This window comes from Tiliqua scincoides, chromosome 2 (assembly GCF_035046505.1).
Source record: "Tiliqua scincoides isolate rTilSci1 chromosome 2, rTilSci1.hap2, whole genome shotgun sequence".
Classification (NCBI taxonomy): Eukaryota; Metazoa; Chordata; class Lepidosauria; order Squamata; family Scincidae; genus Tiliqua; species Tiliqua scincoides.
Genome location: NC_089822.1, coordinates 240,064,915 through 240,079,669, shown reverse-complemented (window position 1 = coordinate 240,079,669; position 14,755 = coordinate 240,064,915). Strand labels below are relative to the sequence as shown.

The following is a 14,755-nucleotide window of genomic DNA, read 5'->3' as shown; positions in this document are numbered from 1 at the left end:
ACAGGCGCGAGGTAATGAGAGTGCTCCCACAACCTGCATGCCTGTGGTAGGGTGAGGTGTACCTGAGAGATTACGAAAGACTACACACCTTTGCTGTCCATTTGAAGTGTCTCGCAAGTGCCTACAGCTGGCATCCTGTCGTGATTGCTGGGGTAGATGGTGCCACTAGCCTCCGACTTCCTGCTGCTGCTGCTTCCATTGCACTTTGGCGGACTTTGACTGTGAGCAGTCGGTGCCCTGCCATGTCTGCTGACCTCTTGGCTGCTGTAGGCACTTGGAATCGCAGTCTCTGGAGCCCGAGGGCCATAATCCAGATCCTTGGGGTAAATGGTGACACTCATGCTGTCTTTGCTCCCGCTACAGTCACTGCACACAACTGGCAAACTGTAACCTTGACAGAGAGAGGCAAGGTGGAAAAAGAGTCAGGCCTTTGGATTTGGAATCATTGTTCGAGAGAAGACGGGCAAAGGTGGCTCTGTGAATGCTTTAGTACAGTTCGGAGGACTCGTTTCATTCTTCAGGGTAGTTAGGCCTGTGCATGGTATGCTGTAGGGACAGGTGTGTTGGAGGGGGCTCAAAAAGTGACACACAGACACACAATGGAAAAATCTGTGTCTCACTTTGGGTTTGGTCCACACCCATTCAAGTCTGGAGCGGGCTTGCAATGGGGCTTGCCTTCTGCTCCCCTGCCAGTCCAGCCCCTGTAGAAGCACAGAAAAACCTCAATACATACTAGACAGAGACTTGAGCTTCCCGAACACATCAGTGTTTTGTTTTAAAGAAAGCAAATTTCTGGATCTTAAATACACTATAAGTACGTATATGTGGGTCAAATGGCTAGTAAAATCACAGCAGTCAGAGGAGTTGTTAAAGATTTCTAGGAGTTCATGGCGGGATTAAAGATTTCTAGGACTTTGTAGAGGGGTTACAACACTTTCTATTGCTTCTCTGCCTCCCCCCCTTATGGCTATCAAAAGAATAAATCATGCACTGTATGTAAACTGCATAATCTATGCAGGCCATCCAATCCAGCTTTTTTAATAGCAGAATTGGGGTTTTAATTTAGCCCATAATTATTTTTTTTTTTTAACCCTGTGCACAATACTATGGATGGAAACAGGTGTTCGGCAAAGACATGGGTCTAGGAACTTGGTTCTCTACAGAACAGCTGCAAAGCAATTGAGTTGTAACTGAAGAAGAAAGACTGCAGGAGGAAGGATATTCCCCCCCCCCACTACTTTTCTTCCACAACTCCCTCTCCCAGCTGCTTTTTCTCCAGGTGGGATTCCAGATGTGTACTTCCAAAGAGGAGGGAGTTACAGAAGACACTAGTAAGCACCCCTACCTCTGGTTGATTGCTTCTCTGCTTCAAAGAGCAGCCTCCCTTTCCCACTTTACTACTGCTTAGCAGAGACTGAACTCTCTGTTGTGAACATCGAGTTCCACCTTATGTATACCCAAAGTTTAATTTTTTTCTCTTCTTTACCTGCAATAGCCATGGGCTATTTGCCTGCAATTCTAATGGGGTAAACTGCACCTTTCATTACGCTGCGTGTCACAAACAAAATGCTGCAAATATGGAAGTGCTCCAAGAGTTCTGCACAATCCAAAAGCTGACTACCTCTTGTCAAACACATTATTATTCAAACACGTGGTATCAGGCTGGGTCACAATATTGTGTGAATTCAAGCATGAGGAGGGCACAGCTCCCATTTACCACAGTGGGCTGGTAGAGGAGAAATTCCCAAACCATTAAGTGCTCTCTAGATCCCAACCAACCTTCCTTGGCCCAACAGCATAAAAGTTGTGAGAAAATATAATTGGAAGCAGGAACATCTTGCAGTGGCAATGACACCTCTCTCTTGGAAATGCTCCCTTGATTCTTTGATAGCTGTTATCCATGTGCATTAATACTCTCCCAAATGAACTATACCTGTCTTGTCTGGAGCAAGTGTCCTTTCAGTTGTGTCTTCTCCTTTCCAAGTCTCTTTATTATATCCTAAACAGAGCTTTGGCTGACGATACACAACAGGGTGAGCATCAACCTCTAGACCTCTCCCTGGATCAGTCTGGCAAACACCTGCAACAGAAGGACAAACTGGTTAGAGATTGTGGAAGATTTTGAGAGAAACGCAGATACTACGTAAGATGCCCAGTTTGGTTGGCAACCTTCAGTCTCGAAAGACTACGGTATAAGCCTACAGCACCTGGTATTCCCAAGCGGTCTCCCATCCAAGTACTAACCAGGCCTGACCCTGCTTAGCTTCCAAGATCAGGCATGTGCAGGGTAACACATGGCCAGTTTACGCATAATGAAAACCATACATTCTAGTTTGGCTTACTAGTCAGCATCTGCTTTCCCTTGCCCCACTAAGGGCGCAATCCTAACCCCTTGTCAGTACTTTCTAGCACTGGCATGGCAGTGCCACTGGGACGTGTGCTTCATCCTGCAGTTGGGAGTCACTCATGGAGTCCTCCTCAAAGTAAGGGAATGTTTGTTTCCTTACATCAGTGCTGCATTGCCCTTAAGTCAGTGCTGGAAAGCACTGACATAAGGGGTTAGGATTGCGCCCCAAGTGAGTGTAAACGCACTGCCCACAACAGGCATCCTCACTTGGGGATGCACACCCCTGTCAGCATCAAAAGGCACAGGCAGTGAGTGCAGTGAGTCTGGATATTTATGGTGGTTTTGATGCACATTAGAAACAAAAAGCCTGCTCTTGCACATAAAAGCTCCTTGTATTGCAAGATTTTCAAGCATTATATAACCTACACAGAATGGAAACTGGAAGTGGGTCATGATCACATTTCAAAACAGTTCTGAGGTGCGGGGAGGCCCACAGAAGGGGCCGTGAGCTCCCCAAACCCTCCAAGGGCAAGAGCAACCCCCAGTAAGTGGAAAAAACCCCTCTTGTGGTGGCACAAGCATACTGTCACTACATCACCAAGCCCTTAAGGGGCTAACAACCTTGTCTTCCCGGCTGGGGCATCACGATGCCACAGTTTGGGAACCGCTGCCTTAAGGAGAAGCCAAGCAAGGTTTCATTGGACATCAGAGTTTTTTATACCAGTGGTTCTCAAACTTTTTAGGGGCCCTCTAGGCTTCTACCTGATTTCAAAATACCAAGGGGTGTGGCTTTAATGGTGATTGGGCAGCAGTGCCCCCCCCAAGTAGCAACTTGTTTAAGCCTTGATGCACACAGCCTAATCTGCCCTGTCAGTTTTGCGAACGATTAAAAATCCACTAGTGGGTCCTGAACCTGAAGTTTGAGAACTGCTGTTTTATACCATTGCTTTGTATATGCCCATTGGGTTGTTGGCCATTCTCCACTCTGCTCACAGCTTCTTGTCGGTCCGAAAGTGTTCCTTGGGAGGACAGATAGCTTGGCACATCAAGTGGAACAATGGTCTCATCTGCAAAGATAGGAAAAGGAGACACAGGTGAGGTGCCAGTGTCACAGCACAGGAGGGTCACTGAAGCAGAGACAGCATTGTGCAGCTTCTGCCACTACAAGTGAGATCCAGTTTGAACAGGGGTCTGCTGGAATGTTATGAGGGAGTATGAAAAATATTTAGTTCTTTACATATTTTAATTTCTTTATGTATACAGATATTGGCATGTTCAGACACAGGTATCTCCAGGTTGTGCTGGAAAAGACCCCTGTCTGAATACTTGGGGAGATGCTACCAGACTGTGCAAACAATATTGAATTAGCTGGACTGATTATTTGACTCAGCATATGTCCACGCCCCCCCCCCCCCAAAAAAAGATATCAAAAACAAAACACAATAAAGGCTGTTGACGTGTGGTTTAATGTGGGAAGAAGCAGTCTTGTGGAGAGCAGGGGACTTCAAAAGATGTGTGCTGTACTGTCAGTCAACATGAACACTTTAGGTATCTGAGCCCATAAACTGACTCTGGTGAAAAAAACCCAGCATGCAGTTTACCTGGGTGTGTCAAGGTGCAAGACCCATTTTCCTTAGCACCTAGTGTGCCTTCTTAAGTGGGGAACTGCATTTCAAGAGCTAGGACTCCAAGTTCTTTGGTTTACAGTTCAGGCAATCAGCAACTTCTAATTTCATTTGACAATAAAGTGCATCACTCTAAAATGGGCACCATGTGCAATTCAGGTTTTGAAAGAAACAGCTGCACAAAGGAAGCAAAAACAGCCTTATGTACCAGGCAGACTGGTGCCAAATGGCTTACCTTGTGTTTTTTCTGCTGGGTACAATATAAATGCGTGTTGTGTGCCTCGCTAATCCAAATGCATCAGAATAGGAAACACTCGTGTGGGTTTTTCATGTGGTTTGTCATACAAACCACATAGAGACAGCCCCAATTGTAACTCATTGTCACGAGAAGAGAGCAACATGCTATTCTCCACTCAACCACTTAGGGTACAATCCTAACCAACTTTCCAGCACTGGCCTAGCACAATGCAGCCCCAAGATAAGGTAACAAACATGCCCTTACTTTGAGGAGGCCGCCTTGACTGCCTCCTCACTGCAGGTTGCAGTGCACATCACATTGGCACAGCTGGAAAATTGGTTAGGATTGTGCCCTACAAAGGTGAGCTACCAAGCGTGGTAAGTGAAATATAACACATTTTCTCAGACGTCAACTAGAAACCCACAGAATGGTGGGACAAGGGACTGTGGATCAGAGTTCCTAATTGATGGGAATTTCTTAGAAGAAGGAGGTGGGGTGGGAAACAGAGCCTGCCAATAAACTATGCAAACAGCAAACAAATCAACTTGGCACATCTGGTTGCATTGTCTGCAGCTTGCTTTCTTTTCAGAAAACAGTTGCTCAATTGAGCCAACCTGTTTTTCAAGCCATGATGCTGCAATAACCCCAGTACTGAGAAGGGCTGCAGAAAAGAACCCTCCAGGCCTGTATTCCATGAGCCACATATTCCTTGGACCTACCGGTGTTAGTGACACTGTATTCTTCACTCTTCTTCCTGGTTTGATAGATTATGCACACCCAGACCAGAGACGTTAAAACAATGCTGCACACCACAGCAATGGTGATGATTCCAACTGTGGTCCCATCCTTCCGGCAGCCAAGCGACGGCAACACGCTAACCTGACTGTGCGCCCGTTCTGTGCCAACAGTGTTCGATATTTCACAAGTGTACCTCCCAGCATCTTCCACCATGACGTTCCGGACAATCAGTAGCTGGTTGCCAGGGGTGAAGTGATGCCTCTCAGTAACCACCAGAGACTGGTCACCCTTCAGCCAAGTAATTCGTGGGGGTGGACTTCCAGTTGCTTTGCATTGCAGAACCACCGTTTCCCCAACAGAGACAACACGATCTTCGAGAGGGTGAACCAAACTTGGTGTCTCTGCAAGAATCAGACGCAGAGATGAGAGCTTACAGAAATTATAAGACGGCACCTGCTAGGACTCTGGATGTTTGGATGCCACAGCCAGCAAAATTCTGAAACTCAGGCTATGGGCCACGGGGAGTCCTTCACAATCTCTCAGCTCCTCTGCTCAAAACTATACTTTGCCTTGCTTTGTACCCAATATTTAGATGAAACTTGCACTTCCTTAATTTCTCTTCATAGCAAAAGGAAGTAGGGTTTCTACCACTCCCAAAACAAATGTTAATTTGCAGGTGTGTGCATATATATATATATGCAAACTTTAAAACATGGCAATGGCCTCAAACTGGGATTCAAAAGAGGCAAAGGTATTAGTGCCCAAACTCCACCAATAACTAGGCAGGCTGCTTTAAATCAAGTAGGTTACAATTCGAACAAGGATCATAGAAACAAACATAACAGGGAAGATGAATAGTTGTGTTTCAGCCCGCTAAACATTCTGGTCACTCTCTTCTGCACCTTTTCCACTTCCACTATATCCTTTTGGAGATATGGCAACCAGAACTGGACACAATACTCAGGTGGGGGCTTATTCTCAATTTCTTTTTCAATGATACTGAGCATGGAATTGGCCTTCTTCATTGCTGCCATGCACTGGGTTGAGACTTCCATCAAGTTGTCCATCACCACCCTCAAGATACCTCTCCTTATTAATCACAGACAGCTCAGAACCCTGCAGTGGTTCTCATACCGGGACCCACTTTTTAGAATGAAAATGTGTCAGGACCCGCTGGAAGTGATGTCATGACCAGAAGTGACATCATCAAGCAGGAACATTTTTAACAATCCTGGGCTGCAATCCTACCCACACTTACCCAGGAGAAAGTCCCATTGACTATCATTGTTAAAATGATATACGTTGTAACCTGTTAAAAGTACAGATCTATAACATTTCCTCAAATGCCATCGTGTACCACAATAGCATCAAGTCTAAATAAAACATTGAAATGACTGGGGAGCCACGACCCACAGTTTGAGAAACACTGCACTAGTGTATATGTGAAGTTTTGGTGCCTTGCCCCTACGTGCATTACTTTGTACTTGCTTTCATTGAAGCTCAGCTACCATTTTGCTACCCATTCCCCACTCTTCACAATCCCTTCTAGATTTCATCATCCGGCAAAGTTTAGTGTGATCCATAAACTTGGCTACCTCACTATTTATCCCCAACCCCAGCTGTTGCAGGTCCAAGCAGCAGCGATCTCCCATCATACCTTATGCCCCACAAAAATTGGCTTCCCAAGTCTCTAGTTGGGGGGAGGCACCTCACTTTTACATCTCATTCTCACCTGACTTAAGGATTACTTTGACAAAAGGAGAAAAAAAAAATCATTCTTAACACATTCCCACTACTTTTTTTTACAAAGGCATCTTAAAGATCCTGCCTTTTGACTTGCCAGGAAGGAGCGATATATCATTCATGAGCTAAAGGAAGCAAAACTGTCTTACCCAGCACAGTCAGGGTAGCATTGGCCGACACAGACCCAGCAGAGTTCTGAGCTGTACAACTATAAACACCCATGTCCTCGATCTTCACGTCCGTAATGAAGAAGACATCGTCATCAGGCATGACGTGCATCCTACGCTCCCGAGCAGCAGGGAAGTCTGTTCCGCCATCTTTCTGCCAAGCAATCTGTGGGGTAGGGTGCCCCCCTGCAGCACACTCCAATCGGGCTGTTGTCCCTGTCCGGGCTGCAATGTCGTGGGGGGTTTTGATGAATGATGGCAACACTGTGAAAGAAAAAGAAAACCGTGACAACCAGAATTCTTGACAGGCCCAAAGACGTCCTGAGCCCATTCTCTGCTACTGGGGAGATGCAAGAACCCCTTTTTATTTCTTTCATGAATCTGCACTACAACAAATAAAATATTTCTTTACTCAGTGTGTAATTAGTCTGTGCATCTTCTTGCCACAGGATATGGTGATGGCATCTGGCCTAGATGCCTTGAATTGGACAGATGGAGATGTGGAGGTAAAATCCATCATGGGTTACAAGCCATAATGACTATACCCAACCCCCAGATTACCCTGCGCATGCCTGATCTCATCTGATCTCGCAAGCTAAGCAGGGTCAGGCCTGGTTAGTACTTGGATGGGAGACCACCTGGGTATACCAGGTGCTGTAGGCTTATACCATAGTCTTTCGAGACTGAAGGTTGCCAACCAACCAACCAGATTTTAGAGGTAGCCAGATGCAAGAGACTTGCAAGTAAAAAACATATACTTGTAAAAAAATCAAACAAGTAAAATTCACACACAACGTTAATATTTACCTTTTTTACAACAGTAAAAAATATTTTACTTAGGCTGTAATCCTAACCGTACTTTCCTAAAAGTAGACCCCATTGAACAAAATAGGACTTACTTCTGAATAGACCTGGTCAGGATTGTGCCCTTACTTACTTAAAAAATATGACTTACCCACCAACAGGCTGCTTGATCATCTGTGAGTCTCCTCAGACATATGCCAGTCATTTTGCTGGTATATGTCTGAGGAGAGAAAAGAGGCAGGGCACTATGGGAAAGAGGGTATAGGATCCTGGTACAAATCACTGCTTCTGGGCTCCACCCCTTTCCCCCTACCCTCCTCCCCCTCTCTGCCCCCAAACTCCCCCTGCCCTCCCCATTCATGAGACACCTCCGCTGCCAAATTACTGGTGCTGACGGAGGCCTCTGAAGTCTCTGCCCACTTGTGACAGCAGCGTGGAAATGTGCAGCAGCGGCTTGCCTTTCACACCACTGGAAGGCGCCCTGTGCTGCGGGAATGCAAATTCCGGCAGAGCAGCGCAACCATCGGACTGGTCCCAAAGTTCCATTAAGCAGCAATGTCATGTATCCAAATTTTATAGCATGGGTGTATTTCCCCTATGCTGAGTCTACAAATTGGAACAGCATAAAAATGGGGGGGGGAGGGATTTTGTTTTAAATCCAACACCTAGAAATGTGATGCTTAAATGGTTTGCATTGTCAAAACAGAGGTACGAAAACTTGGGTTTCCATACAGCAACCATGACAGCAAAGGCCGACCTCTCACTCACCATTCACAGTAAGCTGAGCTTTGTGGGAGTAGGTGGAGCCAAAATGATTGGTGATGATGCACTGGTAGCGCCCCTCATGGCCAAAAGTGACCTGGCGCAGATGCAGAATGGTGGTGTACTCGATCACAACCCCGTCTCTGGCCCGGACATGAGCAAAGTTCTCCATCTCCGCCTGGTGCAGGATCTCATGGTCCTTCTTCCAGGCAAAGGTCATGGGGGAGCTGCTGCTGCTGGCAGCCGAGCAGGTGAAGCGGATGTTCTTGCCAAGGACTGCCATCATCGTTTCCGGCTGAACAATGATTTGAGGCTTGGGAAAATCCTCTGGAAGGAAAAAAAAAAAACCAGCACCACTACAATTAAAGCATGTTCATTTTTAAAAGGAACAATACCTATGGGATCCCCAAACTCACCAAAGTAAAGGGTTAGCTTCCTTCCACCACAAACCATCTTAATTTTTATTGTCCTGAACATAGTTTGTGTGTATGCGACTGTTCATACACAGTTATGAACCCAGTTCATCTGGGTTAGTTTCCAGATACACTGGCCCAGCTGCTTCCACCTTAGACACAGGGGTGGTTGCACCATCCAGCTATATCCTTCCACCTCTTCTTTGGCCCAGCAATTACAAGGCTGCTGGAACTGCCTTCTTCTTGACAGTTCCCTTCCTATCCCTAAACAGTGCGCAGAAAGTCACAAAATAACGCACGAGAGGCTTGGTGACTTGCGAGACATTCATATAAAATACTCAAAGAAAGACAATGCACATGCTTTCTAGTTACAGGCTCTGAGATCTATAGAGGCAATAAACCAGACATAACTTGGATGATAGCAAATGGATTTTAACTTGGATTAAAAGCAAATGGCAAAAACAGTAGCCATCTATCTTCTAGGGCAGTGGTTCTCAAACATTTTAGCATAGGGACCCACTTTTTTTAAATGACACTCTATCAGGACCCACCTAGGTTTATCAGACTTACGACCTGCCAGTGGGTCCTGACCCACAGTTTAGGAACCACTGTCCTAGGCTGATGCTCTATCTGGCCAATGTGCTCTATCTGCTCTATCTGGCCAATGTGTTTTACTGAGGAAAAGAACACCAAGGCGTGGAGAAAAATGTGACATGATATGCCTCACCATGTTTGCATCGCCTTGTGTCAGCTGGTCACTGAGATGCCCTCAAGCCGCTGCTACCACACACTGACATTGTTAATTTGTTAAGAGTTATAGCAACTGTTGCAATTAACATCCCCAATGACAAGTGCTGACAGGCAGGACAGCATCCTGGCACAGAGACACTGGAGGAACAGCAGATGTATCTCTCTGTCACTCTTCCAAGCAAAGGCTTGTGCTCGTGGGGCCTGACACGGAGGACTATTTGGTTTAGCTGAGTTCTAAGCTGCTCAATATATTAGTCACACGAAAGGCATCTCTGACATCAACGCTGAACACTTTTTTTCTTTTTTTTTTTTGGCGCAAAAGCACAGCTCATCCCAATGGAAAGGGGAAACTCAACTGGCTACCTGGTCCCCATGCCATATTCAGATTTTTAAAAGAAGAGAATTTGAAATGCCATCACCTTAAAGAAAATGACCTGGAAGTCAATTCAAATACGAGAGGCCCAACATGGGACAGATTTTTTAAAAAAAGAATTTATGATGGTAGGTGTCTTTATCATCATGGGGGGAGGAACGCCACCTTACACATGCAAAACTAGCATGTCCGAGAAAAGTGCATTCTAGTCTTCTCCCTGACACACTAATTTCTACATGCAGAGATGTTGGGAGGTATAAAAGTGTGCAGTTTAACACCTGCAATTCAAGAAATGCCTGTATCCCATGAAATGTCCAAATAAAGGATCTGCTCGGTAATTACATCAGCTGTGAAATATGAAATGCTCTCAGGGAGGCAGGCTTAACAAACCATACCGCAAAAAAAATATTGACTCATACAGAAGCTTTGAAAGAAGTGGAGAGGAAGGTCACATGCCCATTCACTCTCAGACACATATTCTCAGTCTACCTTTGCATGCCTACTCAGAAGTAAGTCCTACTTAGTTCCATGGTGTTTACTCCCAGGTAAGGGTGTATAGGATTGTTGCCTAAATAAATCAGGACAGCACTGCTGAAACAAAGACACCTGTGTTGGCTTGGTCATTTCGTGAGAATGGGCGATGGCCGGATCCCAAAGGATCTCCTCTATGGAGAACTCGTGCAAGGAAAGCGCTCTACAGGTAGACCACAGCTGCGATACATCTGCAAAAGGGGTCTGAAGGCCTTAGGAATGGACCTCAACAGATGGGAAACCTTGGCCTCTGAGTTTCCCGCTTGGAGGCAGGCTGTGCAGCATGGCCTTTCCCAGTTTGAAGAGACACTTGCCCAACAGACTGAGGCAAAGAAGGAAGGGTTGTAGCCAGGGAGACAGACCAGGGACAGACTGCACTTGCTCCCAGTGTGGAAGGGATTGTCACTCCCGAATTGGGCTTTTCAGCCACACTAGACGCTGTTCCAGAACCACTTCTCATAGCGCGATACCATAGTCTTTCGAGACTGAAGGATGCCAATTGAAATCAGGACATCAAAAGGGATTGAACTCTTTAAACCATATTTGCCAATTTATCTGCTGATTTAGATATTCCCTCTTAGGTCAAAACTGTTCTACAAGACCTTGATACTAAATAGGTTTTAGATGCATGTTAAGTATACTTTAAGCAAGTTGCAGAGACATAATAGATAGGTCAGCTATGGTCTGCTTTAAGGACAATTTTTCTTATCTTGGACCTAAAATTAAAGGCAAGGCTTAGAATGTGGTATGCCTTCTTTTCCTGTCAATATCACTTCCCAAACAAGGGAATTCACAGTGATGGGGGGGGGCCACAGGGGCATGCCGTGCATCTCTGTAGTGGTCCCAAAATTATCTGAAACCTACCCAAACCTATCTGAAACTGCCTTCGTGGATATCTCTGCAAGGCATGGTATGTTAATGGAAACTGCTGCAATGGCTCCCATTAGTTACATCAGATCTGGCAGCTTTAAAGATGTCATAGCATTTTTATACGTAAGTTTTACTGGAATTCCTTTGATGCATAAAATAAAGCCACTAGTTTCAATAAGAAAAATGAATTAAGGTGGGTGGGGGGGGGGAGAATATTAGGCTACAAGAAAATGAGTACAATAAGAGAACTAGAATTTTTGGTTGACCTTTTAGTGATATTTATCTTAATTACTCTGTTGTAGGCTTTCACATATTCATGCATGTATTCTGAAATTTTTGGCTGGTTACCTTGAACAGTTCTGTGGAAAGGCAAGGTATAAATGTATAAACAAATGACAGCTGTCTAGTAATTCTGAAGTGAGGCTGATAGTGATAATAGGACAGGAATCTTAAGAGCATGTCTTAAGCAATCAGTGCTGGAGAAGCTTTGGGATGCAGCACCAGAAATTACCAGCCGTGTTGTAGGCCATCCTTTAGTGGGCTCTCCCACACAGCAGCCAACCTCCAGCAGACAGCAGGAGATCATATTGGCTCAGCTGCCATGCCACACTACTGTGGTATGATGGGAGCTGTAGTAACAACCCCAAACCAAGCATAGGGCTTTACAGACTTGTGGTTTGTCAATGGGAGCTGCTGCAATGGCTCCCATTAGCTACATCAGTTCTAGCAGCTGTTCAGGGTCACTTGGTCTTCAAATCGAAGAATATCTACTGTGTACTGGGGCTGAAGGCATAGCCATAAAGGAAGACATTACAGTGCTTGCAATGCTGAGCAACAGACTCCTAGATTAGGCACAGAGTTCTTACTTTGGGGGAAACTAATTACAATCTCCTGCTTGTGTCCTTATTTGGAGATATTTTTTGTTTCTCCACCCGCTCAATTGCTGCTGTTTTGCACAGCAGAGAGTGAACTAACTTCATGCAGTAAACAAGGTGTGGCCACAACCAGATTGTGATGGTGGGTGGAACTGCTGCATTATCTAAGTTATTGCCTATATGGATTTCCTAATCGTCTTTAAACACAAGCACAGCTGGAGAATGAGATCACCCTAGCAGCTGAGATGTTCCTGCTATCTGAGCAGGTGTCTGTAGATTTGTGCCTATCTGATCGCAGTGCACGGTGAGTGAACATAACCCAATGAGCCTGATGGATTAAACTTTCAAGAGAGCAGAGGGACCGTCCCCTGCATCACGCTCTCAATGCGCCCAACGAATGGCAACAACCTCAATTCTACATCAACAAAACAGGCTGGATGAAGGGGAACAGGCTGTAGAAAACCAAGCTCCGTTTTGATTCAGAGAGCAGAAAAGTAGCAGCAACTGTGACCCTGGGTGTGGGTCCAAACTTTGAAACTGTTCCACTGACAAGGAAAAAGAAAAGAAAAAGTTTTGTATATGTGTATTCAGCTGCAGTGGTTATATGTGTATGTGTGTGTGTCCATTATTCCATATAATTATTCCATGCACCATGGGAACTTCAGTCACCGGCTATCCCATAGTTGGTCCCAAATCTTGCAACACCCTCCTACGCAAACTCTGAAAATCTGTTTCCTACAGACTTGCTGAAAATAAGCTAGCTCAAAACCTAAAATTCAGGGTTTGGTTTTGTTTAAGAATGCATTTTGACCACATTTTTAATGGGATAATAATTCCCAAATAAGACATTTTCGCAAGCGGATATTTAAAATTCCTGTGACTTTGAAGTTTTCCCAGGCAATGGCAACACTTTCACTTTCTCCCACTCACTCTATAAACAGATAATTTTCCAAAGTTTTAAAAACAAGTCCATTTTAAAAAGTCCTTAATTTTTGGGTCCATGATTACACAATTTATGCACTCATCTACCTTATTAATAGAAGAGTTTGTTTCTGGTGAGTAAGATAGGTTTACAGCTTAACTGCCCAATCCTAGCCTCCCTGGTTTTGAACTCATGCTTTACACAATGCTGGGAAACACGTTCTAAAAGGCAGGAAGCTCCACTCGCATTCCCTATGAAATTGTTTCATCACTTGACCCTAAGGAGGGGGGGGGGTTGGGACAAGATGCAATCTAATCATACTTCCTACAAAAAAAGCCTGTGTGCATTATTGAAACTGTGGAACTGGAAGCCTTCACCGGCCGCTGTTAGAATGTAAATATGGGCACTTCCTTGGAAGGTATAAAAATTAAGAGTTGTATAAAGCCCACTGAGTCCTGGTCATGCTTTAAGGATTTTATATTCTAGAGTAGTGTGATACCCGTGCTTTGCTATGGTATTTAACTAACTTAAATCTATTTTGACTCCAGCAAACTTTCCTTTAATTGCAATGAACAACTGTAATTTAGGTCAACTACCCCCATGGCAGGATTGCTGTGCTCATATTGAGACCCTGTCGATCTGTGAACCTGGGGTAATTTTGTTGGTACTTGGCCACCACATCACAGTGTACCACAGGATTACTCTGTGCAGACTTCCTTGCCGCATCCTTAAGTTGCTTCCTCCTTTTAGTGTTGGTGTATCCGGCAAACGTTTGCCAGGAGTCTTTGTGGGGACAGGAAGAGGTGACAGCTGTGACAGGTAGGAGGCACAGTCAGACTGAGGGAGGGGTGGTGTGGTGGACACTTCTTCAGGTTCACATGGCAGGCACGCCATGTACACATAGCAGGAATGTATCAAAATGGCCCCTAGAAAGGTCCTGCATAAAGCATAGTGTCTTCATAGGGTTACCTTCAGCACCAAGACTCTTAGAGCTCTCCACTGCAGTAAACTTTAAAGACGAATTCGAACAATTGCCCAGCCACCACCAGCTTGTATAAACCATCATAAGTAAAGAGTTGGGACGTGTGAGTGAGGTACTCAGCAGAGCTGGTGTAGTTGTCCCCCTCAATGTCGTGGGACATGATGGAGAACTCCTCCCAGTTGTCCACCACATGCCTCACGATGAGCTCATGAACCTCCCTAGTCATTAGCTGAGTTTCATACATGAGATAGGAGAGCGACTGGAACAGGCAGGCTCAGTCTCCTGTGATGGGGACAGTAGTGTGAAGCACCATCTCCCAAGTGACACTTAAATACTCAGTTGCCATACTGATGTAAATTGAAGGACCCTCAGCTGTAATTTACAGCAACTACAGTCAAGAACAAATGCCTCCTGTGAGGGAAGCTAGACTGTGCCACACAACTTTTGAGCCAGTGCCATTCCCTGACTCTCCTCTCACTGGAACTCAGGCATAAGCAGAAGGGCTGGTGATAATACAAGTTCTCAGGAGAAAGATTTGTCAAAATCTTGGGGAAGCAGAACTTTGTATTGAGCCAGAAAAACACTTCATTCTACTTTTCAGAATAAACACTAAAA

At 45.1% G+C, this 14,755-nt stretch overlaps 1 protein-coding gene and 1 pseudogene across 1 annotated transcript in view; one reads left to right on the top strand and one right to left on the bottom strand.

The window, feature by feature from the left end:
- Window positions 1-14,755, bottom strand: part of LRIG1 (leucine rich repeats and immunoglobulin like domains 1) — a 150,733-nt gene that overhangs the window by 4,066 nt on the left and 131,912 nt on the right. The window contains exons 13-18 of the mRNA XM_066617267.1: window positions 8,431-8,751; window positions 6,841-7,122; window positions 4,930-5,349; window positions 3,289-3,414; window positions 1,934-2,080; window positions 89-391 (exon numbers count right to left, since the gene is read on the bottom strand). Of these exons, the coding sequence (XP_066473364.1) occupies window positions 89-391; window positions 1,934-2,080; window positions 3,289-3,414; window positions 4,930-5,349; window positions 6,841-7,122; window positions 8,431-8,751 (1,599 nt within the window). The remainder of the gene's footprint in view (window positions 1-88; window positions 392-1,933; window positions 2,081-3,288; window positions 3,415-4,929; window positions 5,350-6,840; window positions 7,123-8,430; window positions 8,752-14,755) is intronic.
- LOC136642605 (5S ribosomal RNA) lies at window positions 7,403-7,521 on the top strand (annotated as a pseudogene).